Source organism: Macrobrachium nipponense, chromosome 38 (genome assembly GCF_015104395.2).
Source record: "Macrobrachium nipponense isolate FS-2020 chromosome 38, ASM1510439v2, whole genome shotgun sequence".
Classification (NCBI taxonomy): domain Eukaryota; kingdom Metazoa; phylum Arthropoda; class Malacostraca; order Decapoda; family Palaemonidae; genus Macrobrachium; species Macrobrachium nipponense.
The window spans coordinates 5,818,429-5,838,956 of record NC_061098.1 but is presented as its reverse complement, the minus strand read 5'-3'; the positions used below and the strand labels follow the sequence as shown (position 1 = coordinate 5,838,956).

The 20,528-nt window shown below is 39.1% G+C and overlaps 3 protein-coding genes across 3 annotated transcripts in view; all 3 read right to left on the bottom strand.

The window, feature by feature from the left end:
* Positions 1–13,742, bottom strand: part of LOC135209578 (NAD-dependent protein deacylase Sirt4-like) — a 196,369-nt gene extending 182,627 nt beyond the window's left edge. Inside the window, exon 1 of the mRNA XM_064242255.1 lies at positions 13,654–13,742. The gene's annotated coding sequence lies outside the window, so the exon portion shown is untranslated. The remainder of the gene's footprint in view (positions 1–13,653) is intronic.
* On the bottom strand, positions 1,544–12,740 carry LOC135209575 (NAD-dependent protein deacylase Sirt4-like). Its single transcript, XM_064242249.1, is given in 6 exon segments — positions 1,544–1,723; positions 2,297–2,478; positions 2,664–2,806; positions 3,444–3,551; positions 3,554–3,647; positions 12,374–12,740. Coding segments are annotated over 6 exon segments (918 nt in total). The 5' UTR covers positions 12,632–12,740; the 3' UTR covers positions 1,544–1,590.
* Positions 12,726–20,518, bottom strand: LOC135209508 (ZZ-type zinc finger-containing protein 3-like). Its single transcript, XM_064242162.1, has 10 exons — positions 20,391–20,518; positions 19,264–19,452; positions 18,893–19,009; positions 18,580–18,696; positions 17,983–18,095; positions 17,576–17,652; positions 17,134–17,249; positions 16,575–16,721; positions 15,990–16,118; positions 12,726–12,746 (listed from the first exon to the last, which is right to left on the bottom strand). Exons 2-10 carry the CDS (start codon positions 19,438–19,440, stop codon positions 12,726–12,728), a joined length of 1,014 nt encoding a protein of 337 aa, XP_064098232.1. The 5' UTR covers positions 19,441–19,452; positions 20,391–20,518.
* Positions 20,519–20,528: the final 10 nt, after the last annotated feature.

Genomic DNA, 20,528 nt, shown 5'->3' with positions numbered 1-20,528 from the left:
GTCTGCTTTCCATAATGAAATTGAATACCTATTAATTTTTTTTCAGCTAACTCTTACCCAAAGCAATTTGTTCTTAATATTATTAATAAACTGGTTTCTAATTACGTATCTCCAAGTCGTGCTAGTTTCAACGTACCTAAACTTAATGTGTACGAATCAATTCCCTTTATCCACACAGATAAACTACGCTTGAATATGTAAAAAATATTATAGAAAAAAAAGAATTGGGTTTCCTAAGACTAACCCTAATCCCTGTAAATCCAAAAAGGATAGGTAAGCCTCTTCAATTACAAGGATAAAGCAGCAAGATTTTATGTTGTCCAATGTAATATATAAATATGAATGCCCAAGATGCCTTGGTAATTATATTGGCTCAACACGGAGATTGTTGCAAGCCCGTTATTATAGTCACATGGGACTCAGCCATAGGACGGGATCCAGGATACCGAATCCCGAACTATCGAGTATTCGAACACGAACACATACCTCAAAATGTAAAATTCTAATGAAAAAAAAAACAATTTTTCTATCCTTACCTCAACAACCCAAGCATCCTTTCTAACACCACTTGAGTCACTTTGCATCAAACACCTTATCACCTAATTTAAACAATTACGTCTCTGCCACTCCCCCCCTCCATTGGCTATTAGTGTAGTTTCTGTCAGTAATTCATATTTTTGGATTGTACTTTTTACTTTAGTTTCAATGTTTTTTTAAAAGAATAAATTTTATTCCAGACTGATGATGTGCCAATGTTTTGGGGAACGAAACGTCTCTTAATAAATTGATCATGTGAGCTTGTTGTCTTGCTGGAACCCCGGTTGGAATATATTTATATATATATATATGAGAGAGAGAGAGAGAGAGAGGAGAGAGAGAGAATTTGTTGTCTGTGAATCATTTCTTGTGGCCGAGGCACTTGGTGTAATTGCACTTTTTTTCTTTCTTTTTTTTTTTACTTTTTTATAGTTCATAATTAAATTGTGAGCTTAGTTCATGGCAAGATCCACAAAATGAAGAAAAATTTAATTTGCATATAATTAGGCAAATTGTTCATTTTGGGGCTCCCAGTTACTTGTAGCTTTTTTTAATTGAATTAAAAATTAATCCCGAATATGGTCATAACATATACTCGAAACATTACATGCAGCATCCATAATCCTGTTAGCTTTGCATTACATTTTTATCTGTTGCACAAAACCTTTCTCAAAGTGGTGCATTGTCATAAGTAGTACATATTACATATTATCCATATACTGTTTTAAAAATGTAATATTCACAACTCTCGCCTCCAAATTTGCTCTTACACTCCTCCAATTGGTTCCTATACACAGTTGCCTTTGAATAAGGGATTTTTCTTATTTTTTATTCCCTGTTGAATAAGCATGAGGTCGATTTTCACTGGAAATACTCAAGAATATCTGTTACCATAAATACTTGAAATGTGCATCCACTTGATTCTCGAATATGTATTGGTGTCATGTAGTCTAATCTACCATAAAAACACGGTTGATAATTGCACCATCCCATTTTATTAAATAGTTTATCACAGAAGAACATAACGAATTTCTTCAAGTATAAATTAATTTCTTAAACGACTATTTTTGGCAGAATTTCACCACATCGACCACTTATCCGAAATGCTAGATGTTTGTCTGCTCGAGTGGTGCCTATATTTACAGCACAACATTTTATGCCGGCTTCGATTGCTTGTAGGATAAATCTGTTGGAAAAGAAAAATTATACATTACTATTCCTGAAAATTGTTACTCAAGCTCTAACCTACTCTCAACTTAGCTTTATCAAATATCACAGGAAAGAAAATGATTTATTACAAAGTATCTATTTCTGTAAAACAGTGCGTCACATTGCATAAAAAAAGACTGCTTAAAAAAAGCTACAATTTCCAGTCATTTACTCTGTGAAATGAAGTCATCGTTATCCAGAATCCCTCCTTCTCTATAGTCTTTTATAGCTTCCTTAGTAAATTTTTTTTTGTGGGGGGGGGAGACAACCTTTCCCCCAACAAGTTCTCAAATCTTAAATTATAATTAGAAGACACATGGCATTATTTTGTGACAATAATATGAAATTGTCATAAAGACAAGTGAAGATTCCTGTGAGCTTCTACGACCATCAGAGTAGATAAATAACAGCATCCATAATTTAACAGAAAACTGAGAGCTCTGAGATCTAAATAATTACATAGTATTAAACCAAACAAAACATCAATGGTAAGTTATTTTTATAATTATCTTATATAACAGACGGTATAAAGCTAATGTTTAAACATTACCTATAACCCGAATATACATAGAGAGATGATCCTAGTACCAGGAGACCATCACAAGTTGCCAACTCCTCTCGTATGCTTTTGACACGTTCTGCGGGAACATTATCACCAAAAAAGACGATATACGGCTTCATAATCCCTCCACACTGGCCACAGGATGGTACTGTAAACTTTTCAACGTCTTCCTGGAATAAAGTGAATGAGTTGAACTACAGTGCATTTTCCAAACATAATAGTAACTGAATAGATCTGAATCTATCTGAAACATTTTACTCTGCATAAAAGTAATAAAACTATAAATTCCCTTCTTGAGATACTATACATAATTAATAAACAAAAGAAGATATAACACATTAACAATAAGTCTTACCTTTGCTAATTCAACATCACCATCAGGTCGAATATCATCAGACTGAATGGACAGATGAGGATTTAATTTTCTAATATGATTCTGGAAGCTGTGGCGAGTTACCATTTTGGAACAGGACATACAAACAACATTAAATGCTGTTCCTGTTTGCAAAGAAGTAAAAGAATGTGTCATGTTACTGCTGCAATGGTCCAAAATGTTAATCATTCATTTGAAACTTCAATAGTACCTATCAAAAGAGTGCAACCTCCCCATCCCCTCAAAAAGGAATGCTTGTCATGGAAGCATTTTGCTACAAAATAACGAACTTCACCAATAAGCTCGCCAAAACTCTTCCATTTGATTAAGGGCAATTAAACACTATTGAGATTTATATAAGAAGGTATGGTCAAACTCTGGAACTAATCAGGGTGCAATATCACCTTGCTAACTTTTTTAGTTCACTATTTGTCTTTGTCAACAAATAGCTTCATGTACCGTAAAATGTGAACATGAAATACAGAAGCAATAGCTGAGTGATGGTAATTGTACTAAATGTTTAATCACAGTCATATGAATCCCTGCCTGCACATGTACTGAAGATTTCTAATAGCTATTATCAATAAATTTATTGCAGTTAAGTGATTGTAAAGTATTAGATTTGTAGAATATGAATTTGTTTACAAACAGAATTCACTACAAAGTGCATTTTGCATATAGCACAATTTATTTGTGTGTTTCTGCATTTAATTTAAAAGGTAATTAAAAGACCCTACAAAATAAGAAGCATTAACTTCTTACCATGCAACTCATAAACTTTGGTGCTCCCAGCCTTGTGATGCAATCTGTCCACATTTTGTGTTACCAAACATTTTATCTTCCCACTTTTCTCCCATTCAGCAAGTGTGTATGCGCTACATTTGGATAGAAAGATGAAAAGCGAGGCCACCCAACATAGTTTCTAGCCCAGTAACTCTGCCGAGCAGATGCAGATTCCATAAATACCTGAAAAAGTTATGCATTAGCTTCATCAATAACTTTTTTATTATTAGTGGCAATTAACAGACATTTCTAAATTTTAAAATCTTATTCATTTTTTTTCATAGAAAATATAGTTGTAATACCTAAAAAAAGCATTAACTAACTTTACCATTGCATTAGTCAATAACCATTACTTAGGTTAAATAAGAACATTTATTATGTGCAGGATGCCAATGCAAATTTTATGCATACATATTTAGAGAAGGGTATCAATCACATGTCAATAACCCACTACTGTGATGCCTATAACTTGGCAAGGTTAGGACAAGGTTTTGGATAGGCAGATATGACTAACCAACACTGTAAATATGATATTGTTAGTATACAATAAAGTTTTGTACATACTTACCTGGCAGATATATACTTAGCTTAGGTCTCTGACGTCACGACAGAAAATTCAAAAACTCGCGGCACACGCTACAGGTAGGTCAGGTGATCTACCTTACACCCCCGCCGCTGGAGGCGGGTGTAAGAACCAGTCCTTCCCCCCCCCTTTCCTGTCAGGTTATTTTCTTCCACCTGTCTCCTGAGGGGAGGCTGGGCGGGCCATCAATCGTATATATCTGCCAGGTAAGTATGTACAAAACTTTATTGTATACTAACAATATCATTTTTGTACATGAACTTCCCTGCCAGATATATACTTAGCTGATTGACACCCTTGGTGGAGGGAAAGAGACACATACTTACTTAGAAAGTGGGGACAACACATGTTAAAGGAATACATAATATAAACCTCTGGTTCTTACCTGATTTAGGCAGAAGACTTGATAGTTACTGTCTATTAGTCTGCGTTGCCTAAAGAGTCTCAGCGAGGGCGTGACCTATGGCTGAAGAACTCTTTGGTCTACCAATGGGAACTGAGTCCACTTACTTGGCAGAATCCAAGCAGGATCTGGTCAATGGGGATCAACCCGCTTACATGCCAGAGCCTATCACTACCAATTGCAAGGAGCCTTAAGCACAACCGATCACCTAACCAAATACTAACATTAGTATACGAAAGAAGGAGCTGCCTCCTGCAACCTCCTTCGTACAACCAAAAAACTCAAAATGATATTGTTATAATAAAATAAAGTTTTGTACATACTTACCTGGCAGATATATACTTAGCTTAGGTCTCTGACGTCACGACAGAAAAATTCAAAACTCGCGGCACACGCTAAAGGTAGGTCAGGTGATCTACCTTACCCACCCCGCCGCTGGGAGGCGGGTGTTAGAACCAGTCCCCCTTTCCTGTCAGGTTATTTTCTTCCACCTGTCTCCTGAGGGGAGGCTGGGCGGGCCATCAATCGTATATATCTGCCAGGTAAGTATGTACAAAACTTTATTGTATACTAACAATATCATTTTTGTACATGAACTTCCCTGCCAGATATATACTTAGCTGATTGACACCCTTGGTGGAGGGAAAGAGACACATACTTACTTAGAAAGTGGGGACAACACATGTTAAAGGAATACATAATATAAACCTCTGGTTCTTACCTGATTTAGGCAGAAGACTTGATAGTTTATGTCTATTAGTCTGCGTTGCCTAAAGAGTCTCAGCGAGGGCATGACCTATGGCTGAAGAACTCTTTTGGGTCTACCAATGGGAACTGAGTCCACTTACTTGGCAGAATCCAAGCAGGATCTGGTCAATGGGATCAACACGCTTACATGCCAGAGCCTATCACTACCAATTGCAAGGAGCCTTAAGCACAACCGATCCCCACCTAACCAAATACTAACATTAGTATACGAAAGAAGGAGCTGCCTCCTGCAACCTCCTTCGTACAACCAAAAAACAAAAAACTCAAACTTAAAACTAACAGGGAAAAAGGATTAAAAAGGATGTGTTTCAGCTCCCTGCCCCAGCACTGAATCCGCCGATACGTAAGGGCCTAGCCCAAAACACTTATCATCGTAATCGATACGTCCCTTCTAGGTAGTGATTAGAGAAGACTGATTCACACCTCCAAAAAGTGGCCTTCATAAGGTTTTGTAATGACAAATTCTTCTTGAAAGCCAAAGACGTCGCGATGGCCCGTACTTCGTGCGCCTTGACTTTCAGAAGGTTAAACTGTTGCTGATTGCAAGAAGTGTGTGCTTCTCTAATAATATTCCTGATAAAAGAATGAGAGTGCATTTTTTTAGATAAGGGCCTACTGGGGTCCCTTACAGAGCACCAGAGATTGCTCTCATTAGCGGCAAGTCTTTTCTTCCTCTGAAGATAATATTTCAGGCTTCTCACGGGCAAAGAGATCTCTCCTCTTCTGTCCCGACTAAGGAGGATAAGCTTTTGATTTTGAAGCTCCTGGGCCACGGCGAAGAAGGGTTTTCATTCTTGGCTAGGAAAGCCGGAAGAAAAGAGCAAACCGCGGAGCCTCCTTGGAAACCTACCTCACCTTCTAGAGCCTGCAGCTCGCTGACCCTCTTTGCTGACGCTAACGCACAGAGGAAAAGAGTCTTCATCGAAAGGTCTCTGAACGAAGCAGCATGGGGAGGTTCGAACCTTGAGGACCTCAGGAAGAGCAGCACGACATCAAGATTCCAGCTAGGCACTAAGGAGGAGGTTCTTTTAACCGTTTCAAACGATCTGATTAAATCATGGAGGTCCTTGTCCTCAGATATTTTTAATCCTCTATGACGAAAAACTGAGGAAAGCATGCTCCTGTATCCCTGATGGTGGAGACAACCAACCCGCATTTTTCCCTCCAGGAAGATAAGGAAATCTGCAATCTGCGTCACAGAGGTACTGGAGGAGGAAACTTTATGAGTCCCTGCACCAGCGTCGAAAAAAACATCCCACTTCGACTGGTAGACTCTAGATGTGGAAGGTCTACGTGCATTGGCAATAGCCCTTGCAGACTTTGCCGAAAAGCCCTTAGCTCTGACGAGACTCTTGATAGTCTGAATCCAGTCAGACTGAGAGCGGGGAGGTTTTTGTGAAACCTGTCGAAGTGGGGCTGTTTGAGCAGATCGACTCTTAGAGGTAGGGATCTTTAGGTACATCCCCTCCAGCCATTTCCAGTACCTCTGTGAACCAGTCGTGGGCGGGCCAGAACGGAGCTATCAACGTCATCCTTGTTCCCTCTGACGCTGCGAATTTCCTTAACGTTTCCCCTATAATCTTGAAAGGCGGGAACGCGTAAAGATCCAGATTCCTCCAATCCATGAGGAATGCATCTATTGCCACTGCTCTTGGGTCTGCAATGGGGAGGGGAGCAGTATAGATCTATCCGCGCATTCCTGGAGGTCGCAAATAGATCGAGATGGGGCCTGCCCCACGTCCTCCACAGCTCCTGGCATACGTCCGCGTGCAGAGTCCACTCTGAGGAAGGACTTGATTCCTTCTGCTTAGCAGATCCGCTCTGACATTTCTTTCTCCCTGTACGAACCTGGTGAGAAGCCTTATGTTCCTTTCCTTCTGACCACAAGAGGAGCGATCTCGCTGTCTCGTACAGGGAGAAAGAGTGAGTCCCCCCCTGTTTTCGAATGTAAGCCAGGGCTGTAGTGTTGTCGGAGTTGATCTGAACATATTTCCCTTTTACGAGGGGTTCGAAGGTCTTGAGAGCTAACCAAATCGCTGTTAGCTCCTTCTTGTTGATGTGCCAGGACACCTGATCCCCATCCAGGTGCCTGACACTTCTCTCGACCCGAGAGTAGCTCCCCAACCTTTGTCCGAAGCGTCTGCATACAATACTAGGTTGGGGTTCCGAACCTGCAAGGAAAGGCCTTCCTTGAACAATAGAGGGTCTAGCCACCAACGTAGATCCTCCTTTATCTCTTGCGAAATCTTGAACGCAAAGTCCAGACCTTGATATTTCCGATCCCAGTTCCTCGTCAGGAAGAACTGTAGGGGTCTGAGGTGCAACCTTCCTAGAGAAACGAATTGCTCCAGAGAGGAGAGTGTCCCCAACAGACTCATCCACTCCCTCGCTGTGCATACATCTTTCTCTAGAAAGATTGCTACCTTCTCCAAACCTCGGGTTTATCCTCTCTGGGGACGGATACGCCCGAAAACCAGAGAAGCCATCAGAATCCCCAGATAGATACGCTCTTGACTGGGGATTAGCTGTGACTTCTCGAAATTCACTAGCAAACCCAGAGAAGCTGCTAGATCCAACGTCACTCGTAAGTCCTCCAGACATTTCTCCTTGGATTTGGCCCTGATAAGCCAATCGTCCAAGTAGAGGGAAATCCTCACTCCCTCGAGATGAAGCCACTGGGCAACGTTCTTCATCAGTCCTGTGAATACTTGGGGGGCCGTGGAAAGGCCGAAGCATAGGCCCCTGAACTGAAAAACGTTCCCTCCCCACATGAATCTGAGATATTTGCAGAGAAGAAGGATGGATCGGCACATGGAAGTAAGCGTCCTGAAGGTCCAGTGACACCATCCAGTCCCCGGGACGAAGAGCTGCTAAGACTGATGACGTCGTCTCCATAGCGAACTTCCTCTTCTTCACAAAGACATTCAGGGCGCTCAACGTCCAGAAACCGGTCTCCATCCTCCTGAGTTCTTGGGACTAGGAACAAACGGTTGTAGAACCCCGCTGAAAGAGGGTCCTGAACCATCTCTATTGCCTCTTTCTCTAACATTATCTCTACCGCTAGAGCGAGGGCTTGATTCATTAGTGGGTCTTTGTATTTGGCCACCAGTGCCCTTGGAGTGGTGGTCAAGAGTGGTCTCGAAATAAAGGGAATGAGGTATCCCCCTCTTGATGATCGCGAGGGACCAAGTTGTCCGCCCCCTTTCGTGCCCAGACATCTGCAAAGTTCAGAAGTCTGGCACCCACAGTTGTCTGGAGGACACCCGAACTATTTCTTGGCCCTAATAGACCCGGGGAAGAAGGTCCTTCCATCTTCTAGGTGGTCTCGAACCTCTGGAGGAAGAAGAGCGAGACGAAGGTCCTCCTCGAAAGGGTTCTTGCCTACTATGAGCCTCTTTCTTCTTTCGTCTTCTGCTGAAACGAAGGTTTCGGAATTCTAGCCGAGCGAGCTAGCATATCCTGCGTCGCTTTTGCTGATAACGAGCTGGAGATATCGTTAATAGTCTTCTTGGGGAAGAGTTGCGGGGAAAGTTGCGAATACAGCAAGGAAGCTCTCTGTGCGTGAGAAACCGCCTGTAAGAAAAGAGCAGAAAACGGCCCTCTTCTTTACCACTCCTGCACCAAAAAAGAGAAGCAATTTCCCCGGAACCGTCTCTCACTGCCTTGTCCATGCAAGACAGAACTGCGTGGAGGTCTTCAGGCGAAAGAGTGTCTTGCTCTTGAGTCCTCTTAGCCAACACTCCCAGGGTCCAGTCAAGAAAGTTAAAAACTTCTAAGACTCGGAACATTCCCTTCAGGAAGGTGATCCAACTCGCTCATACCCCACGTCGTCTTCGCAGAATTCAGCGCCGAGCGACGTGCGGAATCGACCAACGAAGAGAAGTCCGAGTCTGCAGAAGAGGGAAGAGTTAGACCCAAGGGCTCTCCTGACTCGTACCAGAACCCCATCTTACCCGTCAGCTTGGACGGGGGAAAAGAAAAAACTGTCTTGCCCTTCTCTTCTTTGAAAGCACCCAGTCGTCAAAGTTCTTCATAGCCTTCTCATAGACACTGTAGGCTTCATCTTAACGACCGAAGACTTCTTAGCCGTATTGGTCGTTGAAAATAAGGACGGAGGAGACGGAGGAGCAACGGCCGAAAGAGACTCCCCAAAATCTTGCAAGAGGAGGTCTGTAAGTCTCTTATACGAAGAAACCGAAGCATCCTTGGGCAAATCTTCCTCCGAATCAGCAACAAATTCTTCCGAAGAATGACGTCTAGAAGCTCTACGGCCCGGTTCCCGAAGCTCTACTGGCCGGAGGAGAGCTAATCCTTGGAGAGTGCCTGTTCGGAGAGCGCCTACTATGGAAGAAAAAACCACCGGGAGAGCGCTTACACGGGGAGCGCCTACAGGAGAGCGCCTACTTTGAGAGGGCCTCCCAGGAGAGAGCCTACTAGGAGAGCGCCTAGTTGGAGAGCGCCTACTAGGAGAGCGCCTACTTTGAGAGCGCCTCCCAGGAGAGAGCCTACTTGGTGAGCGCCTGCTAGGAGAGCGCCTACTTGGGGAGCGCCTACTAGGAGAGCGCCTACAAGTGGAGGCCCGTCTGTCGGAAACAGATTCTAACTCCACAGAAGAGCGTCTGGATAAGGGACGAGCGCCTATCAGGCTCTCTGCGCCTGCTAGGCTCTTGGAGCCTGCCATCCTCAATACGCCTGCCAGGCTCTTGACGACCTGCCACGGGGAGAGAAAACATCCACAGATGAATCCCTGTCAGAAGCGCGGCGCTTACAAGGCTCTGAGCGCCTATCCAATCGGGAGTGCTCTAACGGAGGAGAAAACTTCCGTTGCCGCCTACCAGGTTCTTGGCGCCTACTAGGCTCTTGGCGCCTACTTTAGGCTCTTGCTGCCTACTAGGCTCCGAGCGTCCGTCAAAAGGAGAGTGGCCACCAGGCGAAGAACTCTTCCTTCGCTCCTGACGAAAAACGAGGCGTCTTGACGTCTGTCAAGCTCTTGACGCCTAACTGAAGAGGAGCGGAAATCCTGAGGAGAGAGCCTGCTGGCTCCTTACACCTTACATGCTCACAACTCTTGCTGGGAAGAGAGGAGAGCCTACTCGGAGAAAGATCCCGAGCTCCAGCCTGCACTTCTGAACTCCTACTAACAGGCTCAACAGCTCTTCTAGCCAAGGAGATTTAGCCGAAGGAACGTTCTTAGACTTCTTCCACCGCCGGAAGTGAGGCGTCCTTCCGACGATGCGAAAGTCCCGGCAATAGACTCTGCTAAAGCCGCAATCTGCGCCTGCAGACCCGCCAGGATACGCGCAGGAGATCTCTTAAACTCCTCTACAGGGGACGAAGTCCGAGAGCGAACAGGAGAAGCGTAACAGGATGAAATCTTGGTTCTCTGCGTTCCACTTCAGGCTCTTCCGCGAAGGATTCGGGGCTGGAAGGAAGGGCGCAAGGATCCTTCCAGGGCCTCTTGAGAGGGCGAGACGACTCCGATGCGCTCCATCTACGCTGAGGAGAAGGCGACGAAGATGACGAGAAGCACTGGCGCAATAACTCCTTCTTGGTTTGATCCAAGGCAGCCTGGGAACGAGCAACAGGAACTGCCCGAGGGGACGCCTGACCGGTGGGGGTTCTCCCTAACCTTCCTGCGGCTTTCGACTTTCCTCCTCCACTGGGTCTGGGAGTCTGGAAGAGGTCTAGGCCTGGAAGCGTTAGTGAGCCGGTCAGACGCACCCTCCACTGCACTAGGGGCACGCACTGCACTGATCACTTGCACTATCATCACTCTTACCTTGTCGAGAGCGAGCGAGGCTCTCCTTACTCCTGATCGAGGCTCTCCCAGAAGCAACTTCCGAAAACGAATCTTCGGGTTCAAAGCTGGGCGCAGGGGCTGAAACTGGAGAAGGAACTACTTCTACTACAGGATTCTCAGCGTCAACTTCACTCACCCTCGATCTAGAACTCTTTGAAGAAGCCTTGCGCACCCTATCTTTCTCTAACTTTCTCACATAAGAAGAGAGAGCCTTCCAACCATCCTCATCCAAATTCTCACACTCTTTGCAAGGGTTAATAAAAGAGCATTCATTCCCTCTACACGACTCACATACCGAGTGAGGATCTAATGCAGCTTTAGGAAGCCTAACTTTACATTCCTTCTCTGAACAAACCCTAAATAAGCTAGGTTTCTTAACTTCAGAATATCCATGATTATAGATATGTAAGAGAAATCCAAAGAAAAAATAAAAAAAAACAGTCCAAAAAGCGTATGCCAAGCCAACAACCAAAGGGTACTTCACCAAAATCCAAATCGTCGGCAACGAGAACGAATTTTAACTATCGTAAGGACTGAACAACAGGTGTTGTCCAGCCGGCGACAGAAAATAATTGACAGGAAAGGGGGACTGGTTCTTACACCCGCCTCCCAGCGGCGGGTAAGGTAGATCACCTGACCTACCTGTAGCGTGTGCCGCGAGTTTTGAATTTTCTGTCGTGGACGTCAGAGACCTAAGCTAAGTATATATCTGGCAGGGAAGTTCATGTACAAAACTGTCATATTCACCATCCAATATTTTGAAATAACCAGCACAACAGCAATTGAGATATGTCACTGAAATGAAGGTAATGGTACATTTCAAAAGTATTATTACAGAAACTCTTAACTTTAATGCTAATGCATATCAAAACTCAGCTACAGGTTAGTACTTATTCATAGATGTATAATCACTAAAGGAAATAACTAAAGAACTCTAATGAGATGTAGTTCAAGGAAGATTACCAAACAGTTTATCTTCCAATGATGATTTAAATAATACAGTAATCATTATTGTTAAAAACAAGGAAATGATAAACTTATTTGTAATTGCTGTAAAAAAAGAAAGCTTAGAGTCAAAAGCAACTCAGACAACATGCATTGGCGGTGCTATGAAATACTTGGAATCATCTAATGCAAAATTACTTAAATATAGGAAGTAGCATAATGGGTGAATATTACTAGAAAGGCTACACAGTAAAGTCTTGGTTTTCCTCCTATTCAGTGTTGTACCCTAGACACTTCTCCATAATAACCAACATTTGATGTCTATACTGTAAATGAAATTTTATATTTTCACTTCAGGATGCCAATACTATTTCTAAAGTATTTTATTAATAAACTTGATTATTACTAACCTTGAACTGAACAGGCCTTTTGGAGCTAGTTGCATATAGTCCAACACCTTCTGAACGATAGTCTGGTATGCCACTTTCAGTTGATATACCCGCACCAGTTAATACAAATAGATTTTTTGTATCATCAATGAATTCTTGCAACTTATTCACTTCCAAAGTATTGCACGGGTCATACTTTGGCACAAAAGCAAGATGTGATAGTAGCCTGTGGACAGGTCTTTCATAGACAGATAGCAAATTAGAGGTCACTTTTTGCATTGTTCAGAAATTGTATTGGTAATTAACAAGGAAGATAAATAATGCTAGTAGGTCAACTGAATAATGTTCTATGCAGACAGAGCCATTCCCATGTTCATATCAATATCCTACTGCGCTGAAAAACAAAAAACATTATTTATATCAATTATTAACATAGATATTTGTATAAATTTGCATTACTTATATATGTACCAAAATTTTTAAGAGTATTTTATAATTTTAATAGGTATTGAAACTAGAGACTTGGTTGAGATGGAATTATGATCAAAGGTTTTTGGCATTTCTAATATTAACATAATTCTCACAGTGGTGTACCCCACCCAAAACCCCGCATTCCCAACGGGTCCCCACCGTAGGATAGAATTCAAAGGTAAATTATAGGATAATCACAGCCGACCCCAAAAAAGTAACGTTAAATTCATAATAAGCAGCCAAAATACTATAGGAAAGTGCAATTACTTAAGAAATAACCCCCCCCCCCCCTTGTCTCGATTACTTAGCTTTACCAGGTTTTTACTATTTGTGTACAGTAGGTACCTAGGCTAGTACTTGGGAAAAATAACGAGGCTAGGCTACCTAGCTAGGTAATTACTTTCTAAAAAATGCCAAAAATTGTGCTTGGGAAAAAGTGAGGTTACCAAGTGAGGGATTACTAGTAGGTAGCCGTTAGAATGAAATTTCATGTATAAAATTATGAAATTATATAAAGTTACAACCATAAACACAGCATCTAGCGCGCATAAAAAAATCTGCAAAATGGCGAGTATAGGACTGTCTAGTCTTGCCTAAAGGGAAGAGTGCACAATGGGTTCATTTCACTTAAATTTGAAACGAGCAGCAGCCAGTGTAGCAATTGCACAAGCGCATTTTGTTGAACCATATGCTGCGTTGATGCCATGTACTTTACGATTGTTTTTGAAATGTACTAGTCTACGATTGTATTTTAACCTTACACCAGCTTAACCTCGGTTAACAAATATGCACTGGAATACATGTGAAAATACTGTCAGGGTTTTACTTACGGCAATATTAACTGCGGAAAAAGAGCTTCCACTCCCGTTGTAGGGTAATATTGCAGAATAGTTTCAAAATCCTCGTTTCTACTAAGCACGTGTCATGTTCAGGGGCTCCCTGCTGATGATTAGATGTCTTCGCTCTGCTTTCAAGCTGAAGTGAATTAAAGGCTAATACTACTTTTCACGCATCGTTTCTACACATTTTCGGTCGTTAATAATTGCTATTAACTCTTAACAAAGTAGTTTTTAGCGCTTTCACGTCATTATCATTAGTAGTATGAGAGCAAACTATTTTCGGGCTTACGCAATAGAACACACTAGTTACATAAACATCAAGAAGAAGAACGCAATTGTGTTTTGGAAGAAGAAGTATTGTTATTGTTGCAGAAATGGATAAAATTGTAAAAAAAAAAAAAAAAAAAAAAGGATAATAGACATGAATTAAAGTAAAACATTTTGAAGTAACATGAAGTTAAAGTAAATAATGAGTAAAGTAAAAACAATTACGGAAATGAAAGCTTTTCACCTCATAAACAATGTAGTGTAGCCGCAACTGTGTTTGTGGAGTGAGCGCTCAGGAACCAGGTGGAGACATTTTGAAGTAGCATAAGGTAAAGTTCAACTAAAAATGAGTAAAGTAAACAAAAGAAATAAAGCTTTGCTCCACACATAAATAGTTTAGTGTGGCCGCAACTGTGTTTGTAGAGTGGGCGCTTAGGAACCAGGAATGCCTAGTAGTAGATAAATTAAGATCCCCTATGGACGGTGCGGGACAAAAAGCTTCATAATTTTGTACCAAATGCAGTGTTGTGTTTGTATAAAAGGAAATAAGGTAGGTTGAATTATTTTATTTTTTAATATCAGTTTCATACTACAATATATTTGATGTGAACATCAGAAACCTTTATGGTTTAAGTAATGTTTCTTGGAAAACCTTTATCAAGATTATATCTTCATAATCCAAATTATTCATTTCTGTTAAAGCTTATTTCTTCCTACCACAAATTATGTATTTCTGGCATCATTGACCACTTATATGGACTTACTGAATGTTTCTGGGAAAATTTTTATCATGATTTTTCTCTTTATTATGCAAGTTATTTATTTCTAGTAACAACACCATAGTTTAATGAGATGCCGTTTTAGTTTTAATAAAGTAATCAATCATGCACTATGGATTTCAGTAAAAAAAAAAAATTAAAAAAAATCTTAACAAGCTGAAAATGAAAAAATATTGTTATATATTTGTCACAGTAAACTGAGGTAGTTCATGAAACTTATTTTGCATACATGGTTATGTAGTACAAATCACTAAACGTTTTAATTTAAATGGGCCCTGCCATAGTGTCTCTTATACACAGAGCCTTAAAACGGCTGTAAAACATGTGCAGGTTGTGAGTTTCTGTAGAAAAATTGCCTCTCACACATTTTTCACAAAGATCTAGACTTGTCGAAGCTGGGCATTCCGAAGCCAGTGCCAATTCGAGTACCAACTATTGGGTCTACCCACCACCTGTCACACCTAGAAGAAAAATAAAAGGATACGAGAATTATAAACATGTTTATTGCATAGTGGCTTCATACCATATGTATATAACATAAATTACCAACATTCACTTTCTCTAAACGAAAGTAAGACCAATGGTGATAGCATTTCATAAATAATGAGGAATTTACATAAAATTTATGTATGCATCACTTCATCTTGAAAACTTAATAATCCCTGGTCAAGTTTTTTTTTTTTTTTTTTTTTTGTTTTTTTTTTTTTTTTTTTTTTTTTTTAAGCTGTCTTGACAGAATGACAAATTTTCTTCATGGATGCAGTTGCTGCAAATGTGAGTAATTTATCTCACATTCACTCCCAGCCATGAGTCATCATTAATTTCAAATTTGGAATGAAAAATATTTGGCTTTAAATATATATATATATATATATATATATATATAGTATATATATATATATATATATATATATATATATATATATATATATATATAATATATATATATATATATATATATATATATATATATATATATATATATATATATATATCTATATATATATATATATATATATATATATATATATATATATATATATATATATATATATATATACATATATACATATATATATATATATATATATATATATATATATATATATATATATATATATATATATATAAATTATTCAAAGATACTAATTTGGCCCAGAGCTAAACTTGGCACTTGGGATAGAGGTAGCTTTTAAAAAACTAAGATGAAAACTTTACACTTAGTTAAGTACTACAAATGTTTTCAGTCATATGGATTTATCATTACACAGATATACTTACAGAAAAACCAATGTGAGATATAATTCCTGTGTTCATCTCCTGTTCCTTAAGGGCTTTAACTTGTTTTAGTTTGATGAGCTCTTGATATTCTTTACTATTCCTTAACTCCTCTGCTATATCCTCCTCATCCTAGAAGAAAAGATGTCATAGTTATATTTTGAGCATTATATCAATTTTACTCTTATGCTGAATGGTTGTACTTAACCTTCAAGCCTAGAATAGTATGGTATATACATAACTATAAGCAGTATAGATAATATGCTTAAGTAAACTGAAGAGAACAATATGAATACAAGGTCAGGTATGCCCTATGTACATAAGTGTATATGAATAAAAAGATAGGTACAATACAAGGTTCAGTACAGAGAGAAATAGCTCCATTCATGCAATGGAATACTGTATGTATTGTTTGATAATGAGTAATGTCAAATTATAGATTACTGGAGATTTTCAGCAAAAGCCAAAGTTACAAACACTGTCCAACATTTAACATTGTAGTACTCGTAAAGAGAACTAATACAGAATAGCCTAAACAACTTCAAAAATATATGACACAGTATTGCATTAAAATATAATAAAACTTACAGATACTTCTGTGGCAGATTCTGGCTGGTTCAGTGCTGATATGCCCACATCAGGCTTCTCCTCATACATGTCAAAGGCTGTCATAAAGGATGATGCCTTCCCATTACCGTGTGAATATGTTAATCCTCCACGTCTTTTTGTACCATACTGAGAGGAAATTAAATGTTAGATGCTCTATAAAAGAAAATCTGTGCAACCAAAATGCAGTTTTGTTTTAAGAGGTAATGCTTGTTTTTCTTTTCCTTGGACAGCTTGCAGTATAAGGTAATTATCTTCATAGCTTGTTTCACCAACATGTATACGGCAAATAATAATATTGACATTAAATCAATTAGGTAAATGAACAAACAAATGCTTTTAAAGTTTTACAAACTTCCACAGATCTATAGTCCAGTTAGAATTACAATATACCCAAATTTGCAGGAATTAATTATCACATTACAAGATGACTGCTAATATAGCAATAGTCTTCCCTTTTTCATCATCCTGGCAGCAGTTTGATAGTTTAGGGGATTAGGTACAAAATCACAAAAAAATTAATGAATATATCATCACTTACATGTCTTCTAAGAACTGCTTTCCTTGGGTTTCTACCAGGTACAGGTAACCCTTGCATCTTGAGTGCAATGAAAAATTTCTGTACTCTGCTCTGAACTTGCAGTGGTGTCCTTGTACCTAGTAACAAATAGGTTGCTGATACTGACATGTATGCTATTTTTTACTCTAGCTATGACACATTGAAAAAGAACTGTGAAAAAGCTTTCTGCAATGAAAACATAAATGCAGTTCGGCTTGCAATAATTACTACAGAAAAAATAAAAAAATATTGTTTTTTCAACACCATTATTGTATTTAGGATATTTTATAAGTGTATGGTTATCACTGATAGTTATCCTAAGGACATCAATAAATAGAACTGTTCTGAAGAAAAAAAATTCCTTGTAACTGATAATTCAGTTTTAGTTTACAATAGTTATTCAACATTAATATGTAACACTTACCAAGTTCCTTTGAAATCTTCGACCAACGTTGGTATGAAATCGGTTCATCTGGATATTTAATCAGCAGCTCCTCTAATCTAAAAAGACAAATTATTTTATATTAAACATTACTTTTTAATTTACATGAAATTTTAATTCTTATGTGCTTGCCGTTAATCTTCACTTTCATCTTATTGGCTAAGAGGCTTTTTACAAGGTATTCCTTCATTGTCTTCAATATTTTGCTCTTTGACATATTTTAAAATTTTCTTTATCACACAAACTCTTTGACATTTGATGAATTTCTTTATCACCCAATTTCCTCTTTTTTTTTACCCATCAATGTGAAATAAGCCATTGAAGATTGAGAAATTTTACTATTAAAACAAAAACTGAAAAACAGAACATCAAATATGAATAGTACTAACTTTCGCTGCTCTTCGTCACTCCATGACTGATTGAACGTCTGTGGTTTACTTTCATCATAAGCACGCCCACGAACTAATATTTTTCCATCTATGACTTGAGTATCCTTTGTTTCCTGTAAAAATGGGAATGTTCATATACAAGTCATCAGTGGTGCATCTCTGTTGGCCTCTGAAGTAAGGTGTATCAAGATAAAAACTCCAAACTTTTTAATAAGTTTTTCTCATAAATTTGCATTTACTGTACAGTATTACTCATTGAGTAGTTGGGAGTTATTTTTGAAAGAACAATAAGAATTATTCTATTATGTGAGTATTCCATTAATGAAGTGAGAAGAGATTACTTATTGCTCACTTTAGGCTAGCCTTGTGCTGGTACAGGAAGCCCATGAAATGATCACCATTATTTCCACACTACAGAAGTGCTTTTGATTAATTCTTTGTGTGACTTTCACCACACACATTTTTTTAGGTGTAAGCACAAAATTTACTTTCAATCATGTGACATCTTGAGTATTTTAATATGTAAAATAAACTATACGCTAAACTAAGCAACAGGATACAACATCAATAAATAACTAAAAGTTTAAAACATCTTACCTGTGTAACTTCTTGATGAGGTGACTGACTTTCTTTGTGGATTCTCTTGCGTGTTTTTGGCCTCATCCCTTGTGTTAAGGAATGGACATTGTATTTTTCCCAGTCAATATGAGGTATCTGAAGAAATAATAGAAAATAAAAAATGCCTAAATTTCTCCAAACTAAATGTAAACAAGAAACTGCAAATATTCTGTATATTCCATTAACAGATCTTTGTTTTATTTTTAGCATTAACTGGAAATAGTCATCATTAGGTAAAATGGTCTAAAGTCTTTCTACCAGGTGAGTACCCATCATGAGGCCCCTGCAGTACCTGGATAATTTCTTGCGGCCCTGGAAGATTGAGATTTTCTCCATTCTCTAAAGCTGTAACAAATTTTAAAGGATCCTTCATTGCCTCCTCCCGTGCTTCCAAAAGACGGTCCACATCCTAAGAGGATAAAACGGGAATGATCTAATGAAATATGACAGTTTTATGCATACAGTGAATCAAAACATGTAAGGAAACTGGTGGCATCTGATCTTCCTTTTACATTTACATAAGTACCTCCTAAACTATGACTTATGAACCATAACAGAACATTGTTTAATCCTGTAACTGAATGGGAAATGAATTCCAGTAAAGTACTTTACTACAGACTATTCAAAATAAATAATTTAGACTGCTCCAAATAATTATATTACCTTCACTGCTTTGGCTCTTTGGGCTTGTAATTTAACAAGGGCATTAATAAGCAGCTGATAATCTTGATTTTCTCTCAGTGCCAAAGGGTCACTTTCGAAATAGTATTCCGATGCCTCTGCATCATCATGGACTAAAGCTGGAGCCACCTCAGCTTCTTCAGGTACTGGTTCTGACATGATAAATAAAACCTGGGGAATAAGAATCTATTTAAGTATATAACAATATCATGGCTGCAGACAATGAAGTTCTCTTGGCTATGTTTAGGATAGATAACTTTTGTCCAAAATACTACTATATACCAATAAACTGGGCAGGTAACATAGTCCATGTAAGCTTTATCTATGGCTTTGTTACATGTACCATACAAAAAAATTTAGGAGAGATCTCATTACAAATTTAACCTAATACGGGGTTTCAGCCAGGTAAGGACCCAGTGCCCTCACTTTGGGTAGGGCAGGTATAGGTTAGGAGACTTCTTTTTTTTTTCTATCTTTTACTGTATGTCTTGCACCACTCTAGGTCAGGTTTGGTGGGTTAAGGGAAATCCAGCCCCAGACAGGTAAGGACCCTGATGTCTAAGTTAGGTTAGGTTACGGTAGGATGCATCACTTGGGGATAATTTTTGGTATCACCCTCCCCCCACCTAAAAAGTCAGCTTCCCATCGGGGTCCTTTCATAATTGTTAAACATAAGGGCTAGGCAAACACAGAAGCACGTGGTTTGCATAAAATATTATTATCAGAAATGCATAAACCAAAACAATCGAAAAATACGGTTCGTGTAGTTGGCTAGGAATTAAAGGTAGCAAGATGATAGGCTATCGGCCTCCCCTTTAGACATTAGGTCTATCATTAGAGAAATTAATATTACTTTCCTATTGTTATGATAATTAAGATGTGACAATCAATATCGAATAGGCTTAAGCCACATGATTCTTTATCTGAATAGCCAATGGCCTAGCCTATCCTACCACACCTAAATGACCGTGTCCCACAAGGGACAGTAGGCAAGATGAGAAGCCTACTAGGCTATGTAAGTAAAGCATATAAGTTCTCTATCTAACTCTCGATGTAAAACAAATCATACTTAGCATGATTATAAGATTTTTATCATGACGTAGACCTACCTAATTGTCGTCTATCTGTTACGAATTTTGAAGTTTCTCAACGATTGCCCACTGAATCAAAATAGCTAGGCGAAAGTTAATTTTCTTTATTCTCCATCACTTAATAATATTAAGAGCACATTTATTTTCATGCTACGT